This window comes from Anneissia japonica, unplaced genomic scaffold, assembly GCF_011630105.1.
Source record: "Anneissia japonica isolate Jap-2015-1 unplaced genomic scaffold, ASM1163010v1 scaffold288031_len342695_cov171, whole genome shotgun sequence".
Classification (NCBI taxonomy): Eukaryota; Metazoa; Echinodermata; class Crinoidea; order Comatulida; family Comatulidae; genus Anneissia; species Anneissia japonica.
The window spans coordinates 7,072-27,124 of NW_022725829.1; the positions used below are offsets into that span (position 1 = coordinate 7,072).

The following is a 20,053-nucleotide window of genomic DNA, read 5'->3' on the forward strand; positions in this document are numbered from 1 at the left end:
AGCCCGGTTGTCGAATAGTTTTGGGACGGGAATTGACCGTCCAAAAGAAGTGTTATCATGTGATTCCACATAGGTCTATTACAGGCCATTCGCGTGTTAAAACCAGGAATTGCATTGTTTTAATTTGCTTTTTTTTCCCTTTTCTACTGGACCATAATACAAGAACCCATATTAAGGGGACACCTTCGGGACCAAAAAAAAGGGTCCCCTTAATAGGGGTGTCCCCCGAATAGGGGTACCCCTGAAATTGTCCACTAATATGAGTTTTTGGCATGTTTTCATATAGGCCTAACGATATGAAATACAATTCTTCGTAATTTTATTTTTATTAACATAATTAGTTACAGTAGAATTATAACTTATATATAGAGGTGTCCCCTGAATAGGGGTGTCCCAAAGGAGAGGTTCTACTTTACCAAGGCTCAGCTTAGAAGAGAGAGTGTCTTAGTAGGAGGGGACCTTCGGGGCCCCTTTGGACTGGGTGTCTGGACTTCACCCCCCCCCCTAGAGCTGTGGAAACCCAAGAATGTCTGCAATTTTTCAAGATAGCAGAGGCACTTTCACGTATGATGAGAATGCGATGATCTGTGTGTACGAAAAGGAAATAATTGAATCTTCAATGCTTATCTGCTGCATCTGTCAGATACCTTGATAAAAGTTAGGTAATTGAGTGTGATCATAATTGAGAAATGGATTCGGCAGGTGACTGGTCAGTAGCTCCCATCTGTCCATCTGAGCAAGAGGCGCCTCAAGATTAAATTTTCATTGTAATAGGCCTATCCTTCAATTTTTTAATGATCTTCTTGTCAACTAAAGAGAATGGTTGACGTTTATTCATTAAATCAGCCATCGCGTCAAAACTAGAGAGATCATCGAAGAAAAGCTGCTATCAACTGTCAGTAGTTCAGATTTGTCCCAGGATCTGGCCTGGTTTTCAACTCATTTCGATTTGTCAGTGACGCGAGCTCTCCCAATGTTAATTTTGAAAAGTAAACTTTACTTAATGAACTTGGGAAAAACGCTGAACAGTTTACCAATTTTTTAATGAATAGGTTTTATACATGTTTCAACTGTATCTCACAGTCATCTTCAGTAAACTAAAAGGTATAGAATTCCACATCCATTTATATACAATGAATTAATTAGTGGTGTGACCATCTCAAATCAAATACGCAATTAATATTGATGAACTTGGACAATCCATTTTCAATCTCAGCTCAAAAGTTTCATGAATATTAATCACATTATTGTCCACTTAGGTACACCACAGCTATATCACACCACTTTAATTTCAATCTATTCTGCTGTATTCATTGTCCAATTTTACTGAAGATGACTGTGAGATACAGTTGAAACATGTATAAAACCTATTCATTAAAAAATTGGTTCATTGCTTTCAAATTTGTTATAAGTTTGATTTCTCTTCGGTCGTATGGCTATATTATTCAAGATTTGAGTCAACATAGTGATGTGAGCAAAAATGATTGTAGAAGGTTTGAGAAACTTCTAAAGAAATTAACGAAAGCTGAAGCAGATCTGAACTTCCTAAACAATTGTAAACTTTTTTATCATACATACATATAAATATACTTACAAATAAATAAATTCTATATAAAAATGTTACTCACTTAAAGAGATACACTTTAAATTGTACAGTATAATGTTTTATAATATATTATGGCACAAATTGTAAACGGTTGAGGAATCTGCGAGTGTAAAAAAAAAAATGCCCAACTGGGAACGAACCAAGGACTCTCTGCTGTCTTGCAGATGCCTTAACCAAGTTAGGTTTGCTAAGCACCGTAAACACAATATAAACAAATAGATAAATAATAATAACAGTGTTCAAAAATAAGGATGATTTTATAATCGTGTCAAGAATATAATAGCCTGTCAACCTAAAACGTCTCTGCCGGGATTCGAACCTGCAACTTCTCGGCCTTCAAGGCGGGTATGGTGTATGTCCGAAGCCTCCATAAGCAAATATTATCATGAAACACCTCAACAAGTTTTTTGCTAATGTATGTACAGTAGGATGAGCTTCCATTATGCAGATTTTTACAAAACTCCTAACAAGTCAATTTTACAAAGGTTTCGGGATTATTTCAAATAAACCTACAGTACAGTAACCTTTTTTTTTGTATCCCTATCCCATACGGCGGATAAAGAACCCATGAATTTTACAAAGAGACACAAAAGTAGCCGTGCGTTGTCGTATTGCAAATTTTTGGACGCTTGCCTAACCTTGTTCACTCACAAGAAACTGTTTGGAAACTTCCCAAAAACCCCAACCACAAATCGAATGTTACTATTAAAGGACATGACTCAATCGATGTATCGAATAATTAATCATGTCCAGATTCAAGTAATCATCATCAATTGGTTGTTGTCTATCGACCCTTCCTGCATGGTCATGAGGAGGCCTCTGGGTGAGGGCATTGTATTTGGCAAGATTTTTTTTTAAATTTAATAATAATAATAATAATAATAATAATAATAATAATAATAATAATAATAATAATAATAATAATAATAATAACAACAACATTTGCATTTATGAGAATTTTATTAAATAAATAAATAACTTTTAAAGACAAGATAATAGCAATAGGCCTATAATGAATACATACAGTATAAGCTAATTCTATTATGAATATGTTAATGATTTATTTTTTATATTGGTTTGATAGTTTGATAAGATTGTTATTGCTCCATTAGGAGTAACATTGTAGTATAAATTCAACCATTACTCGTGCTATTTTATTCTTATTTATTATAAAATGTATGTTTATTTTCTACTGTATTTTTAAATGATCCAACCATCGCTGTGTCGTACTATGTAACCTTGTATCACACGTCCAGATATATTATACTGTACTTAGCAACATTACTACCAAACATTACTACCGATTGGAACTGTACCTCACAACTCGAATAATCTAATCATTGAAACCAACACGTCGCAAATTTCGACATGACTGGAGATAAATTTCACATTATTGCATGATGCGTCTAGGGATCCATTATATTTTGTAAATATTTATACAGTAGCCTCTTGACATACATTCACCGATGATCTTGTAGCATTGGGTTATAAAATGTTAATCGTTGATACCCCAGCAGGTTTTATTAAACGTTATGATACCTCGCAATTAACACATTGACCAATCATAATGGATCACTTATTTTCTATAACCAATCATTACATTCGTTTCAAAGCCGATTTGGCATCCGCCGAGGTCAATTTATGTATAGAGAATTAAATTGTATTGTTATAGACCAAGTGCCTATTTCTTTTGGAATACTTATATTTTGGACGAAAAAACAAATTAAGGAATTGACTAAATTACATACAGAGTGAGTATCTTGTTTTGTCTATATATGTTTGAATTCCCATCTTTATAAATATATGTTTAAAAATGAATGCTGATCAAAAGCATATTCTTGGTACTTAGTATTGCTTTCTATTTACGAAAGTACAGTCGTTGTGGTGTCGAAGTAGTGGTCAAATGACAAAAATTTGTACGAAACTCTGGGTAAATTTGACCTTTTGTTTGAAATATTTGATCTTGTGAATCGATGGTATTCTACTTTAGGATCAATTGTGAAGTTTGAGTAGGTGAAATGGTATAAAGTATCGTTTTCACCTGCCTACTTTGTGATATTGGTTGGTGGGTAAGTCACTTGAAGTTTACGGGGAGAGCAAAACAATCAGAGCAGCCATTTTAAAAATGGCTGCTGCCAATAGAATAAATTTGACAGGGACAAGCTCTGTGTTGTGAGTAGGTTACGGCGAGTTAATATTTGACTCATATTAATCTATATTACGATTGCTGAAGTCTTGGACTAGCTGATCATGTAGGAAATATTTGTATACAGAAATTGTATTTTTTTTAGCCACCAACCATAATGACATCATGTGGAATGTATGTAAATGTCCTAGGCTAGGCCTAGGCTTTAGCCTAGGCAGGACAATAATGCCTGTTGATATTTTTAGGGCCTAGCCTTGGCGGCTGCCTGTGCTGTATGGTTTCTGTATATTGGGCCTAGCCTAGGCCTACACAATGAGTTGAAGTAATTTTTATGATAAGGACAGCAATACTATAAAATAAAATGATTGATTAAAATAAATTAAAGCATGGATTGAGGTAATGCTCTGCAGCATGATGTTGTTTATAAATAAACTAAATAAATTTAGGCCTAACTAATGGCAACCGATGAATGTAACACTAACCCAATTAGTGAGATGATTGATTAGCAGATATTTTTTTAATTGATCTTAATTTTTACTGTAAATAATAGTGGAGTCAGTGGTGGCATAAATACAATAATTACTATGTATTTGTTTATAATTATTATATTATAGAGGGATACTGTTTGTCTGTTGAGTAGGGAGACATACCTGTATGTAAACTTTAATTACAGCTTAGTTCACAACCATAAAATAATAAATAAAAATATGGATTATTTTTATTTATGAAAATTGACACTGTCATACTGTACCATATGTGGATTATCTGATCAGACACTATTTTTGTTGAAACTAAAGATTTCCAATAATAAAGCTTTTTTTAAAATTTGTGCCAACACCAGTGTAAATTGCCTTGTTAACTTGTATTGTTTTTCTTCCGGCAGTTGATGGCTCAAATTAATTTGGGCTTCTCGGATCCGAAAATATGTAGTGATTTTGTCAACATACACTGGGAATATACCAACATTATTGAAATTATTTATCCTGTTGAAAATTAACATCCCTTCTTCCTTGTTCCCCTCCCCCACTTCAAAAATTTTATTTTGCTATTTTTGATTCTGATGATATTATTATGCTATTTAAATTGCATCGTTGTTTATTTTGGTGATCTAATTCAATTACAATATTAGTCATTAAGTTTGTATCCTGTTCCTAGGTAATTAATTCCTTTGCTTGCCCAAAATAAAGATGCTCGGTCATCCAACAGTGATAATTCTTAATCAATAATATAATTAATTATTAGACATATATATTAAGTGGGTTTTTAAAAGCATGTTTAGAGCTGTAAAAAGTAATTTTTTTTTTTTTTTGCTAGACCAAGGTCTAGTTTTGCCAATATAACTGCTCGCCTTTATATATCAGCTGTTGAATATTGGTCTAGTTTTAATGTATTTTTTGCTAGCCCAGCCCTAAAATACTCACGTCCCTAACTCAGGACCACTAACTTTTACAGCCCTGATGTTAGTTGTTTACTTTTATATGATAATGTTTAATTCTTTTTTTTAAATTTTTTTTTTAAAGATTTGCAGACAAGTGATGTAAACTAGACCGAGAGAGCTGGAATCTTGTCAATGTGAACTTTGACGGACATCCCAACCTCAACATTTTTATCCTTTTGGATTATTATGGATAGTGAGGATAAATACCAACAACCATAATGGCGAAAGAAAGTACTCAGTGCTTAGCAAACGCCAAGTACACTCAGTGGATATTGGAGGCCATCCGCAAAATACGGAAACAGAAACAGCGTCCAAACCAGGAACGTATCTGTAATAATCTGGTCTCAGGCCATGGACTAAGTCGTGAGAAGACTTACGAACAACTTGAATTGTCAGTCAAAGACGGCAATGTTTTGAAAGTGCTCAACAAGGGTATTGCGTCGTACCGGGATCCAGAAGGGACCCGGAGTATGCGTGGTGCAAGCACACGAACTGTTAATAAAAGTACAGACCTTGTCAAAGTCATAAAAGCAGCAATAAAGGAACTTGGCGAAGGCGGTTCCACTTTTAAAGAGATTGAAAAATACATCTTACAGTCAAGGCGTATTGAAGTTGGAAGTCATTCTGAACTTAGTACTAAACTTAGAATTGCTATTAAAAGGGCTGTAGCCTCAGGCAGGCTTGTGAAATTTGGCAGAAACTTTCGTCTACCGGATGATGGGGAAACAAGCAGTTATGCCACTTCATCAACTTCCTCTAGTCCTCCATTTGAAAAGGTACATATGATGTTCAGAAAAGAAACGTGTGTACACTAGCCATATGTCAGAAATTTAATCAGAAGGACTATGAAAATCATGTGAACTACAAGAAGACTATTGAAAGTTTCAATGGTTACATCCAAACAAATAGCAAATACCCAATATGTATTTCACACAACATGGCAGTATCATGCTAGTCCCCACTGTACCATTTTGCTGGCATAAGTTGGGCTAACATTTTGCTGCATCACAACCCTTTAGTATAATTTAATTCAGCATCAATAATCAATAGTGCCCAATGGACAGTTAAATAGCCACATAGCCACAAGCAGATCTCATTGACCCTTTACAAAATATAGATCATATAAGTAAATTATTTCTGGCTCATAAGTAAAATAATCCAGACTCAGCTTAAATAAGCCATATAGTAGTTTTAACTGCACGTGTCTATATTGTAGGTCAAGTCACACATTTATTTCGCGGCATGTACCTTCACACGAATGCAATGTAGAAGGAAACACTTTTCATAGTGTGTCCCATGGAATAACCAAATTGTGTGAATCAAATATTGGAGTGGTTTTCAGCCTCTTAAAAAGACTTTGCTGATAAAAGCATCATATTATTTTATTTAATCAGGAGGGCCCTGAATATCTGCTGACCTATGATATGCTAGAAGGGTTCCTCTATGAAATATAATATATAAAATATGGTTAAATCTTGCAGCAGAAAAAAGTGTTAAAAACAAACGGTTAATTGTATACCTTAGTCATTATTACATCTCAGATTGTTTGTCATGGTAGACATTATTTTAAAATTTAAATATTAATTTTTTTCAGGATGACAACCAGGTTGTTGCTACGCCTGAAGCATTTTGTAGGATTTGTGAGAAGGGTCCTGAAGAAAATGTATCTGGTGTACCTGAAGCCCATATCTCATGCACAGATTGTGGCTTTAGTGGTAAGTCCCAACAACAATGTTATGTTTTCTCACAATTTATCTTTGCCTCCGTATCATTTCGCTCATTAAAAATGGTCTAAACATATTAAAAGTGAGGTAAAACGTCCATTTTACGAATTTTGATTTCACGAATGGTCTTTGCCCTGATGGCGTCATCATCGACCAATTATTACCGTAAAAAAAAGTCTGATTGCGCACATTTTACAAAGTGGTAATGTATATTTGTCTTCATAAAATCAAGTTAGTTGTATTTATTTATTAATAGTTCGTTCTTTTCTATTTCTTGTATAATAATCACTATATTAATGTAATAAACCTAACCAGAACAACGAACTACCAACGCAAGTGTTGTCGGATTAAGCGCACATGTTTACGATGACGAATGAGAGTGTTGGGATTAGCACCTTATTGACATCATGAATGCTAGATATGATCGTGAAATGCATGTAAACAACACAATTCGGCAATCTAGAAAGAATATGATAGGTCCATAAAACGTACAGATGTTTGAATAAGAGTTAAAAATTTTTAAGTGGAAGAATGCCAGCGATTAAAATAATTTGGTTTTTATCGAAGGTAAATTCAGCTAGTCTCTAGCGCGTTAAACCACGCTGCTGCATTGTCTGTTCGTGCTAGGCCTGGCTGCTGTCAGGCTATCAGCGCTCAATGGCAGGGGATAGCTAGGCCTAGGTATTGAAAACTGACACCCGATCTAGTTTACAAATTTTCAATTTACGAACACCCCTTGGTACCAAGGGGTACTTAAAATGGATGTTTATTGTATCAGTGGTGCCACCAATGATTCATCACAAAGGGGGTTGAAGGTTCCTGACAGTAGGGTCCACACCAACCATTGTGTGGCTGAGGTGAGCATGTTGTCCAGAAATGGCATTGAATATATAGGCTCTCTGTGGCCAAAGCCTAGTGCCCCTCTTAGTAATAAATAGCACTCTCGTGTTACAGCCTTGTCATTACATCGGTGCACTTAGAAAACAGCCAAAACTAGCAAATGTAAACAATGAAATCCCAGGTTTTTAACTCACAAATGTTGTATGTGGACCAACATTACCACACTCCTTTTATACAGTATCAATTCCCAATCAAAAGTGAATACACAGCCAGGCTTCACTACAATTTCTTTTTTTTTTTAAACAGTCCAAAATATTTCAGTAAAGGGCTATGAGAAATCGCAGAGAATTGAAATGAAATTAGGCAACGGTATTGTTTGGTAAATTATGCTTTGTAGGACCCCATAGGCATTTTCACAACGCTCATAAAATTGACTTCTGAAATGCATGGGTCCCCAATCACTTTGTCGCCCATAGTTTTTATGACTCGTCAATAGGCTGTTGCCCAAGAATACAAACTATATCTAATACCTGGTGTCTCATAAAAAGTTTGGTTTTGTTTGATGTGTTTGCAGCTGATACCTCTCGTGTGCAAGATGCTCTTAGGCTTGGAAGAGGTTTATGGGAATTGAACCTCGGAATTTGAGACAGGAAACCATGCATTATGACCAGCAAACTACATTGCCATTGCATTTTTTTTTTTTGCTATATAACATTAACAGGTGTTATCCACATTTGTTGCAAAACTCATGCTGACTCAGTTATCAGTTGTTCTATTTTGAAAAAGCCTATTGATGTTTAATAATAGTAAGAGATAATCATTATGTTGTTGTGGTTATTTCTAAATTCAGAGTGGTGTTCATCATTAATCAGTAAATATGAAATTCACTTTGGTCCTCCGAGCAAATTGTTTGTCCATTCTGGTCTTTGCAAACAATATCAAAATTTTCTTATTGGTCATTCATCTGTTTTAAAATTGGCAAAAAAAAAAAAAATTTCTCATTTTTAACTATCAATTGAAAAAGTTAATGATATAAATTGGTATTGTGCTCTCTACCCTAACCCAGAAAATATCTATTTTAAAACCATATTCAATTACAAACTTATTGACATACAAAAGTACTGTTTATGTTTGGAAGTGTTTATTTTTAAATTGTCTTTTAAAATTTTATTCAAATGTTTTGTTTATGTAATGATAAAATATAAGGTGGAATGCAGTTGTCAAGGAAATCAATTAAATTATTGTAATATAGGACATTAATTTATGAAGAGGAAGTAATGGATTATGTAAAGCATCAAGTACGTATTCAATATCCGTCATTGGCAAATTATAGGTCTAGTTGATTATTGACTGGTAGTTAATATGATAACACAGAAGTCAATCGTTAAATGGTGAATTGTAGGTCTTATCTAGTATCTATGTCGAAGAGAAACTGTTATAATTTATCATAATAATTGTACCTTAATAGGAAATGGTAGGTCAAGTTATTGTTAAGGTAAATTATAAGTATACAATAGAGCGTAATCAATGCTGTTAATACCTTGTGGTAGACTATATAGTATGCTACAGTAATACCACAAGTAATGCATCGTTAAGACTTTTGTCCGACCGTTGGCCAACAAATCAACTCCGCTTTGTGAGAGCGTTAGACGATGCGTCGCCGTGTGTTGATTGTCGGTAGTTGGCAGTCTGATCCGTTGCGCTCGCATTGTGGCTTTGCGTTTTCCATAGAATCATTTCAGCCTATGACCTCCGGCCGTAGTGAGTGCCCAGCTTATGGTACAATACATTGTTGGACAGTATGGTGAGTGTATCACCCAGTGGTAGTACATAACCAATGTATCTCACAGTTTCTTGTTTTGGCAATAACAATAAAGACATTGTATCTTGGAACCAATTTCAAGTCCCTGGAAAATTATACAGTAGTACTGACTGATACAGTTATTTATATGTTGAGTGTACAGTACAATATACTGTAACCAATTTCATCAAGTTCATGGTAAATAATAGGTCTAGTGGATAACTAATACAATCAGTTGTAAATCGTACGTCTAGTGTACATAACCAGCTGTCAAGTCCATGGTAAATTATAGATCAGGTGGAAACCAATACCATCAGTGGTAAATTAATGGTTTTATTGAAGTACCATAAGTAATGGTGAATTGTAGGCAGTCATTCATGACCACTATCACCAGTTAATAATTAAGGCTATAAGTCTAGTGAACTTATAATTAATTAAGTAGAGTATCTACTGTACACTATTTGTAGAATGATAAGTGATCAGTCAACAGTCTAGAGACTATTGTTATATCTACCATACAGAATGTTACTGGTTTAAAAGTTCTCATGACTTTTAATTCGTAAGTACATGCTGTGGAGCATGGAGTCAAACAAGCTTCTGTCAGAAATATGTCAACCCACAACAGAGGGACTGCCAACAAAAGGTCACATGATTAAAACATTTTAAATTTCTGTCTTCCTTGGAAATTTTAAGTACCCACCTTTATGACATTTGCCTTAGGGATTAATGTGCTACAAACTTGGTGACAATTTACAGTATGTTACAGTATTTCAAAGTTGTTTTTAAAAGTTAGTGGCAATGCTAAAGTAAGACAGTCTAATACCTATATCATACTTATAGTAATTTACAAATCGTTGTCACATTATGGAACTGAAATTGGATAATTTTTTAGTGAATAAGTCTTGGTTGGTTGGATTAACATGTTCATTTGTATAATCAAAGTTATTCGTACGATCAGATATCGATAAAATCGACATGTTTTTGGATGTACTGTGACTATTTAAATCAAGCCAAGAGTCCAATGTTTTTGATCAAGGCTGTAGACTACTGTATAGTACTGTATCTGGCTCTGAAAGCCACCTGCTTGGATCTGCTGGGAAGTTTAATATGTACCTGTAGACCTGCTAATAAATTTTAGAATCCATTTTCCCTCATAAAAAGAGCTTACAAAGGGCGAATATAGTATATCATAATACTACAGGAATATCGATAGGAAATCTACTAAGAAGGTCACAGCTTGACACAATGCAGTATGGTTGATCGCTGTAGTTTACCCGCAAGCCCTGTTGTACCGCAAAGTTTGGCGTCTTGGATTTTTGGAGGAATTTAGCAAATACTGATTCAGGGCACAATTTAATTGAGTTAGCCAGAACGATTATTGCCTCAATCGTAAATATCCATGTGCCCATCCATAGTCTTTGGGCTATCATGATGGTCGTCATAAAATTAAAGTGGAAGGTCATTAAACATTTGGTTACTATCTGCTTGATGATTCAATGGGAAGTAACATCTAACATCTTCATGTAAAAGGTCAGTGACCTCAACAAAGAAATGTTCTTAATGATATGAAAGCTGTTGACCATATTGCAATTGAATGGTTTGGTATGATAAAATTTGAAAAGTCATTGCCTTCAGCAGATACTGTACTTTCACAACTATTTAGTTCGTTTATTAAATGCTATTGACCTGTAATTTTTCTTTGTTTGCAATCAGTCTGATATTTATGTCAGATGTCATAGTTCTTTTTAAAATCGTCCTTTGACATTTTTGAATATTTTAAAATTATGTGTAGTTCTAGGTTCAAGGAGGGAGGAAGAATGGCAGAAAATGGAGAAATGAGCTCACTACACTTTTGAATGCACTTTTAAGTGCATAATAGATTCTATTAATATTATATAATGACTATCAACTGCTGATACTTCTATTGTGGGTACAGTGTGTTCATAAGTATTTTTTATTTTAAGATGGACTTTGCCATTCTGATTCTCTGATAAAGAAACCTAATTCATATTTTATTTAATCTAAATGAATACAAATCCTTGACATTAAAAAGCAAACTGATAAAAAAGCACTTTGCTGGATGCTAAGTACATTCCAACTACCGCCCAATTTAGACATCCAGTCAGTATTCAGAAATATGTTGAGCCGATTAATCAGTCCCAGACAGTGTTTGAGCATGTCAATGATCCTTCAGCTTCCAATAGAAACTACTTTATAAGTTGTCATTAAAATACACAACCATGTTGACTAAAATTTATTTTTTAATTAAGTATATAATTTTAAGATAACCAGTTTAAAGTTCAACATTGTTCAAGCATTCCTTCAACTTTTTTTAAGAACGTTAGGGAGGCCTACTGTATAGTGGACATGTATTATCTCAACCTACAGTGTATGATTTGATGACAGTTATTCTCTATTTTGTATTTATTCACTCAGTTAAAAAAATTAGTCGCAAAACTGTAATGGTGACATTTTAGGATACAACTTAATTTGAAATGGCCAGTTTAGAGTTTGAGCCAAAAGAGAACAAGCCTGTTTTGATGGTTGAATTAAGAGTCTCAATTAAAGAGTTGTTCCAACTTGATCAAGTCATCCATTCAAACAGCTTACAACAAGAGTTAACATCAAACATTGTGTGCACGAGTTGTTTTGATGGGTTCATTAAACAAAGCTGGGCACTCGCTACTTCCGACAATAGTCTGCCGACAGGATTCTACGGAGAAAGCCACAACGCGTGCGCAACAGATCATTTTTAATGACCATCCATTCATACTGTCGAGAATCAGCAGACAGCGTTTTGTCATCTAGCGCTCATAGATAGAACTTGGATTCGTTGTACGACTGTCGTATGTGGTCAGCGAGTGCCTGGCTTAAGACTAACAGCAAGTAGAGAGTTGTCCAATTTTTATATAAAAAAAGAAACCCTATAAAGGCAGGTTTCAACTTCTTACATATTAATTATTGTTGTTTTGAGGAAACAAAGCTTAGAAGTGAAATTAAAGATTTAAAATGTTGTTTTCTACAGGACACCCTTCATGTCTCAAGTTTTCTGAAGAGGTTAGCAAGGCAATCCGTCTGACCAGATGGCAGTGCAGCAATTGTAAAGTATGTGCAATTTGTAAACAGAGAGGGAATACGGTAAGTTATTAAACAAACTTATTTGCTTACAATGAGAGGACGTGTGGTAAAACGTTGTGATGGCACTTGACAACATAGAGATGTTGATTTTTCTGTAAAAATAAAATACAAAATATTAGCATTATTATTTTAAGAATGAATATAAATTGAACAAGATAATTTGAGATTACAAACCCAGGCCCTGTTGCACCATATCTATACTGAAAAATTAATTTTAAAAAATTAATTTAATCGCACGCTGGCTGCACTGCTTCATCATGGGCCTCGCGTGGAAAACCCATCAATCGATCCACGTGAGTCCTTTTCCCCAGCCACACAAGGCCAAAAGATCTGCTCGAGTTGGCGAAATAAAATATATAAATAACATTCTAAAATCTGCATCTTCCGATCAGCACCAAATTTGAAGAAGACCGAGATACATGTAATTGCCAATGTATGAAAATCTGAAGTAAATCGGTCAAGTAGTTTTTGAGTATGCAGTTAAGTTTTTACAAAGGGTACAAGGTGTGTTTTGAGCTTCGGTTTTGGGATAGTAAATCTTCGCCTATCAATTTCAAGGGTGTGCGCTCTAACTCGCAGTGTAGTGGAATATAATTTTTTAAAGCGAAAGAGGCTTTATATGTGCTATAGGATCTTAAATTTGGTTGAAAAAATTTAATGAAGGTTAAGCCATTGGTCATTGTAAACACTATAGTTTTGAGCAGATGAATAAATCGAAGTTTTCATTATTCAGAGTTAACGGTCTTTGCGAAATATGAGGTGCTTCAATGATTTTTAATATATTTCTATTTCCGCTGGACCAGGTAAAATTATTTAAATTACTGTGCTGTTCATCCAATATGGTTTATGGTATTAACTACAATTATCACTCTTGAGACTACCATTAACAAGCAACAACAGAATGATAGGTTGGCTAGCCCAGTTTAGTGATTTATTGAAATTTTTGTAATTATAAGCTTTAAATCATGTATTTGATTTTGGTGAATTCGACAAATACTTTTGAAATATAGTATGAATTTTTAGTTGGTTGAGTTACTAATAAATAATGGAGTATACTTCAATAATTTATGCTGTTGAAAGGAATTCTTCATTTTAATTAGGTTTCACAATGATGTGCAAGAGAATGACTAATTCAGATTCATTGCATGATGACTAAGCAACCCTCATTCAGTATCCATATCTCATATGTTTAAAAAAAGATTAAGACTAATTGTCGTTGTCTATTCAATATGAACCATAAAGTCTGAGCATAAAAATTAGATATTAAAAATTCTGAATTTAACATTTGATTAAATACATATTTATATTGTATAGAAAAAAAAATGAATACTTTAATACCATCATGAATAATTGAAGGGATAAAAATTATTCATAAAAATGAATAGGATATGTCTGTATTCTAATTGTAAGTATTTTCATTCCATAATTTGATGTTTCTATATTTGATATTTAATATAAAAATACCAATTTCCATGCAAGAATACAGTAGATTGTAACATGTAATTTTTCTTTCAGGTATCTCAACCATGACTTGATATTTCATGATTGTTGAAACAAGATCATTAATGCATTTTTTTTTCTATCAATGTATCACCCAATTAAATCGCCTGATCCTGTTTGCATTGTCCAATCAAATTATCATGTTTTTCCCAATGAGTATGGAGCTATTCCAAGCAAACTAGCCAAGTGCACTATCCCGTGCTCTTTGTGTGTAGCTGTTCATTTATAATTAAATGTATGCATGATGGTTAGTGTAGGATCAACCAAGGTGTAAAAGCTGTCATGTTATGTATTCTTAATGATAGGGGTTGTCTCTAGGGAAGATATGACATAGTGGATGCTGTGGATGAATGCATTGTAATTTTACTCTATTAATCCTACAATATAATTACATGACACACACGCAAGTGAAAAACAATACTCTAAAATGTAAACCTCCAATGTAATTGATTAATAGAAAGTCAGTGTATCATGTTACAGTATTTCCATTTTATTGGACCAAATAAATTTAATCTTGAATCTTAATCATAGATACTGGTGGAACTTACTTACCCTAAATCGTGGGAGTCTCCCGTAAATCGAGACGGCCTGCCGAAAGCAAGCACAAATAGTCTCCCGTATATAGTACCTTCTCCCACATGTATTGAAATACACGCCATCGTGTTGGGACTCAATATTTCGACATTAATTATGTCATCATCAGGAATTCATAATATTTTACTACTTTATTATCAAATTTGTCTCATGAAAGCAGACGTTTAGAAAGTCATTTAACCAGATCTCCTTGGCTTCTTCCAACTTAGAACCTCGGGCTTTACTGTAGTGTGGCTGAGGATTTGAGCTTTAGTGAGTCTGAGGATTTGAGGTGGTCATATACAGTAGTACTTCGCAATTCTATGCTTCTACACTTCAAATTATTACTTTTGGTGATTGAACACCATAGAACACATACTCATAGAGTAGTATTCCATAATTTTGTAGCTAGTGAACTAGGGCATTGACAACCAGGTGGAGAAGCCAACATGGATGTGCCTTTTCCGAGGACAAAAACATGTATGTGGTCAGCTTCAACACAAATTTCTGATCTTTCGATTAGAAACACAAAGCATTATAGACCTACATGCTTCCACACGTACAGTACATTAAAAGTAAATTCAGAAATTAAAGGTTACAAAGAAAAACAACCAACAGTACAAAGATGTCTGCATGAACAATCCTATATCAAAACTGACCTAATCAAGATAAAAAAAAGTTCAATTTTATATTCAAAGGTGGTTTTTAAAGTGATGCTTTTAAGGCATTTGATTTAATTTGATATGTGACTTGATAGCTAATATAAGATTTTGAGTGGTTTGTCGTTTTGATTACTCTACTTGTTTTTCACAGGATCTCATATCATGTAACTTCTGTGACAGAGGCTATCACACAAACTGTGTCAAGCTCAAGAAAGTACCAAAAGGTAATTTACATTTATTGATTTTTTTCAGTGCATGCTAAGACATTATGTCAGTATTATTACACTGATTGATTAAATGCACAGTAATATGACAATTACCTAAACTAAAACTGAAACGCTGGTATTAAATCAAAACCATGACATTTTAAAAAGAGATTGCTCATTTTGAGTTACTGCAAAGCATATGCAAGGGATAAACCAGGGCAGCTTTTCAGAGTACTGTTTCTTAAATTTTAAATTATTTTATCAAATGATAGTGCTACAAAGTGAGATTGCAATGCAGGTTAAATTAACTAAGCACAGCACTGCAATATAATAAGCAAAGTATAGGTTACAATGCAGGTGCACCATATGAATGTATACTTAATGCAACTTAGGTACAATATACTAAGTACATTGTCAATGTCTTCAACCAAGTGTGCATTGCAATAAAATTGAACTATGTATATTTGCAATGGATGGAGAATAAACCAAGTTTAGGTTGCAGTCCAGATTGGATAAACTTAGATAAGTTGCAATGTGGAGAAAATAAACAATTTTGTTGCATTGTTCACTAAATTACAATGTAGATGGAATGGAAACAAAAATGTAAGCAGGTGAAATGTAGAAGTATATACTACAGTATAAGTTGCAAATACAGGTGGTGTAAATCAATTGTAGGTTTAATCCAAGTGGCATAAAATGAATTTAAGTTGCAAATACAGGTGGAATTTTATAAAAAGTGTACTGTAGGTTGCAATGCAGGTGGAATAAACCAAGTGAAGGTTGAAATGCAATGCTAAATAAGTGTAAGTTGCCTTGCTTAGATTGTTTATATCAGGCTACGATGTATCTATGAAGCCTGCACGCAGGTAAAATTGCAGTAGTTTGTGGCGGTACTGTAGGTTGAAATACAGGTGGCATGAATTGAGTGTATGTTGCAATACATATGAATTATGTATAAGTCACAGTGCAGGTGTTATAAACCATGTGCAAGATATTTCAATGCAAGTAGATTTCTAAAATTTGTGCATGTTGCAATGCAGGTGGAATACCAAGTATAAACGTATAAGCTGCAGTGCAGGTGAGTAAACCAGGTGTGCAGTGCAGATGGCATAAACCAAGTAGACTCAAATGCAGTTGAATAGGTTGCAACCAAAGTTAAATGTGCAGTGTACATTGCAGTGCAGAATATACCAAGTGTAGATTGCATTGCAGGTGCAATACAATTGGAGTTCACATACTGTACAGGATTTGTACAACCAGGATTTTTACCATTTTGATACATTATTGTTTTTCTGACCTCATTACAACTGGTTATAACTCGCATTTTTTTAGTACTGTAGTACATGGCATGCTACAGAACAAGCATGTTGTTATGAGGTAGAGGGCGTGTGTCAAAGAATCTGAAAAGAAACAGAATTTCTCATTTTAAGAACGAAAGGTTTATTGACAATTTTATATTGGGTATACATTACATCATTGAAATAAAGATAATCACTTACTGGTGTATTGTTTTTGGTAGAGAAAATGAAAAGAAATATATGAATTTTTTGGCACTCGTAATATTGCGTAGATTTTATTGCGTTGTGATTGCTCCGGAGCCGATGCCCTGGGAAATTCTAAGATAAGTAATTGCGCCGCCAACGTTCGTCTTTTTTTTAATCTTTTTTTTTTTATCTACTGTATTTATGGGAGAATTGTCAATTTGTAGCTGAGATTGAAATCGTGCATGTGTCAAATAATATTTCATGCATTGGTTACCCTCAGCATTGCATTAAGAATGTAATCTTATTCAACATAGTCTCATAATGTGCAGAGTAGTGCATCTCAGATGGCTGGCTGATCATTACTCTCTTGGGGGTTCTTGGCACTTGACGCCTACTTAAGGCTCTAATATTGCTTTGCATATTGTTGAGGAATGTGTTGTAGGAATTATGAGTTAAAGAATGCTTTTTAGAACATGGTTAACAGAAGAAAAATGTAAAGTGTTATTACAATTTTAGTATCGTTATTTATAAAATGTGAAAATGATAGATATGATTAATAGTGATAAATGAAAATGGTTATAATTAGGATTTGATTATAAAATAATTTTTACAATGAGGAATCCTATCAGGGTGTGGGAAAGACTGCCTTATTTGGAATTGTCAGACAAAGAAGCTAAAAACAAAAAAACTCTCAAAACATACAAATGATTACATAAATTATGCCATCTGAAAACTGTTAAGCAAAAGATTTTTAATGTTTAAAAAAAAAAATAAAATAATGTTTTGGCAATGTCTAAGGCTAAATTAATGGTCTTCTGATTACCTTAAATTTTTTCTTTCCTTGATGCAAAAATGAGATATAGTAGGTGAAATTATTTTGGCATTACATTTGGTGTTGTATTTTTGGAAGATTGTCATGTTTTTAATATTTTTCTCAAGGAGACATCTATATTAATACATCAAAACATTGCTGTAGAACAATTGAACTTAACCAACCATCATCCAATTGAACTTAACCTAACCATTATCAATTGATGATGACATATTGTACCTACCTCCTTAAAAAAAGTGCTTAAATTGAAGGGCAGGCTGATTAATTTGTATTGTGGTATGGTGATATTGATTAAAAACATTTACAGTAACCTGGCAACAAGTGCGTACGTGTAGATGTACATTAGGACCAAAGATCTTAATAAGAAGATAGAGCTTTCTGCGAATTTAAGTGCAACAAATGAAAGCGCCGATGTTCAGAAGAAGCATACAGTAGAAAGTAATGGTTTTTGAGAGAGGGCATCCTTGTTGTTACCATGGTTGCTACAGAATTTGGACGCATAAATCGTGAGATGCGCTATCTTTAGTTTGATGTCAAAGTTAAAAAGTAAATTGTTTAAGCTAGAGAACATCCTATACTGCTTTGTTACAGCATTTGCTAGCAGAAATCAAAGAGTGAGCTATCATGTTATTTTAAGATCTTTGATTAGCACCTACCCTTCCCAGTCCTATCCTATCACATGCATTGAACTCTTTTGATTGGTCAGACCATTGGCTTATCTAGGGGAAGGCCCGGGGAACACTCTCCTACCCGTATAAGAGACAGGTACATTGCAGTGCAGAATATACCAAGTGTAGATTGCACAGTCAAGTAGTTAAAAATTGCCTAAAATCACCATATTTTGCAAATTAGCTCCCCTCAACTGATCATCAAGGCCCCCTCCCCACTTCACCTTCGCGCCCCTATCAACACCCCCATTTGAAGATTTCTAGATACGCCACTGGGTCAGACTAACCATTTTCCTCGTTTTGAACAAACATACCCAGGAAGAATAACTTTTTTTTTTTTTAGAGCAGATTAAGCCGAGTGGCGGTTATGGGCAATAGGACAATTTCAGTAGAACCTGCTTGGGTATTTAAATCCAAAGAGCGAACAGTGTTTTGATTTTGCTGAGGCAATTACTGTACCCTTCGTTTTACTCACAATGGTTCCAATGCAAACATGCCTTAAGTAGTGGATTTAGCAATTTACACTGAGGTGGTACAATAGTATGCTTGAATGAACAGTAGTATTTTATGATGTTTGTACTTGGCTTTGTTGATTGGTTCTCATTTCTGAATAACAATCAGCTGTGAATATGTTAATTCCAAATAAGGAAAAGAGCCAATAGTTTAATATAACCAGATTGTAACTAAATATCTTGCCTTAAAGGAGGAAGTCCCATACACATAGTGAAAATGATTGATGTAGTTTAAACTCCAGGTATTATAATATTGATATTGTTTCTTAATGTTAAAAATCTCTCTAGTGTGTCTGTTATAATTTAAATTATTAAAATTCCAATGGTATTTTTAAATGTGTATTTAAAATGCAATTATATGCGCATTTTTTTTACTATATTTTTTTTCTTTGACATTGGTGTCAAACAGATTTAGGCCTCCCTATGAATTCAGTCCTCAGTTGGAAATCTAGTGAATCCCTAGGTAATTCGGGTTGGAAAGTGCCAAATTCACTGCAATATAATTACCTGTATGTCATGTCCAGTGGGATTTTGTAACACTGTCAGCAGAATAAATGTTTGAAATAATATTCCTCCTTGCATTTTACCATCACAATGTAAATAATAACACAGCTAACAATTTTACGTTACAAGAACGTTATAATAACGTTACAGTTTGGTGATAAAAACGTTATTTTGTAGAACCATATGTACGTACATATAACCTAATTTCACAGCATTTGAACGTTCTTACAACGTTGTGCGAACGTTATTTTGTTAAATACCTAACTTCAACATTTGCGAATGTTATAAGTACAATTTTATGGACATTTGAAGAGTAAATTATGCTATTTGTGGTGAGCTAAATAACCCAAATAAATGTTTTAATTTCTTAATAATTTTTTGTAATCATTCTTTGAGTTGGAACAGTTGTTAATATCAGT

The 20,053-nt window shown here is 34.0% G+C and overlaps 1 protein-coding gene across 6 annotated transcripts in view; it reads left to right on the forward strand.

Moving 5' to 3' along the window:
• Positions 1-3,225: 3,225 nt before the first annotated feature.
• LOC117112928 (histone acetyltransferase KAT6A-like) overlaps positions 3,226-20,053 on the forward strand; it is a 60,268-nt gene continuing 43,440 nt past the window's right edge. For 2 of the 6 annotated variants that reach the window (XM_033256144.1, XM_033256149.1), the window contains exons 1-5: positions 3,476-3,675; positions 5,273-5,966; positions 6,785-6,905; positions 12,581-12,693; positions 15,580-15,652. In XM_033256144.1, coding sequence (XP_033112035.1) covers positions 5,409-5,966; positions 6,785-6,905; positions 12,581-12,693; positions 15,580-15,652 — 865 coding nt within the window. In that variant the 5' untranslated portion in view covers positions 3,476-3,675; positions 5,273-5,408. Of the gene's footprint in view, positions 3,358-3,443; positions 3,859-5,272; positions 5,967-6,784; positions 6,906-12,580; positions 12,694-15,579; positions 15,653-20,053 lie in introns of those variants that run through there. The other 4 variants (XM_033256146.1, XM_033256145.1, XM_033256148.1 and 1 more) reach the window with 4 other exon arrangements.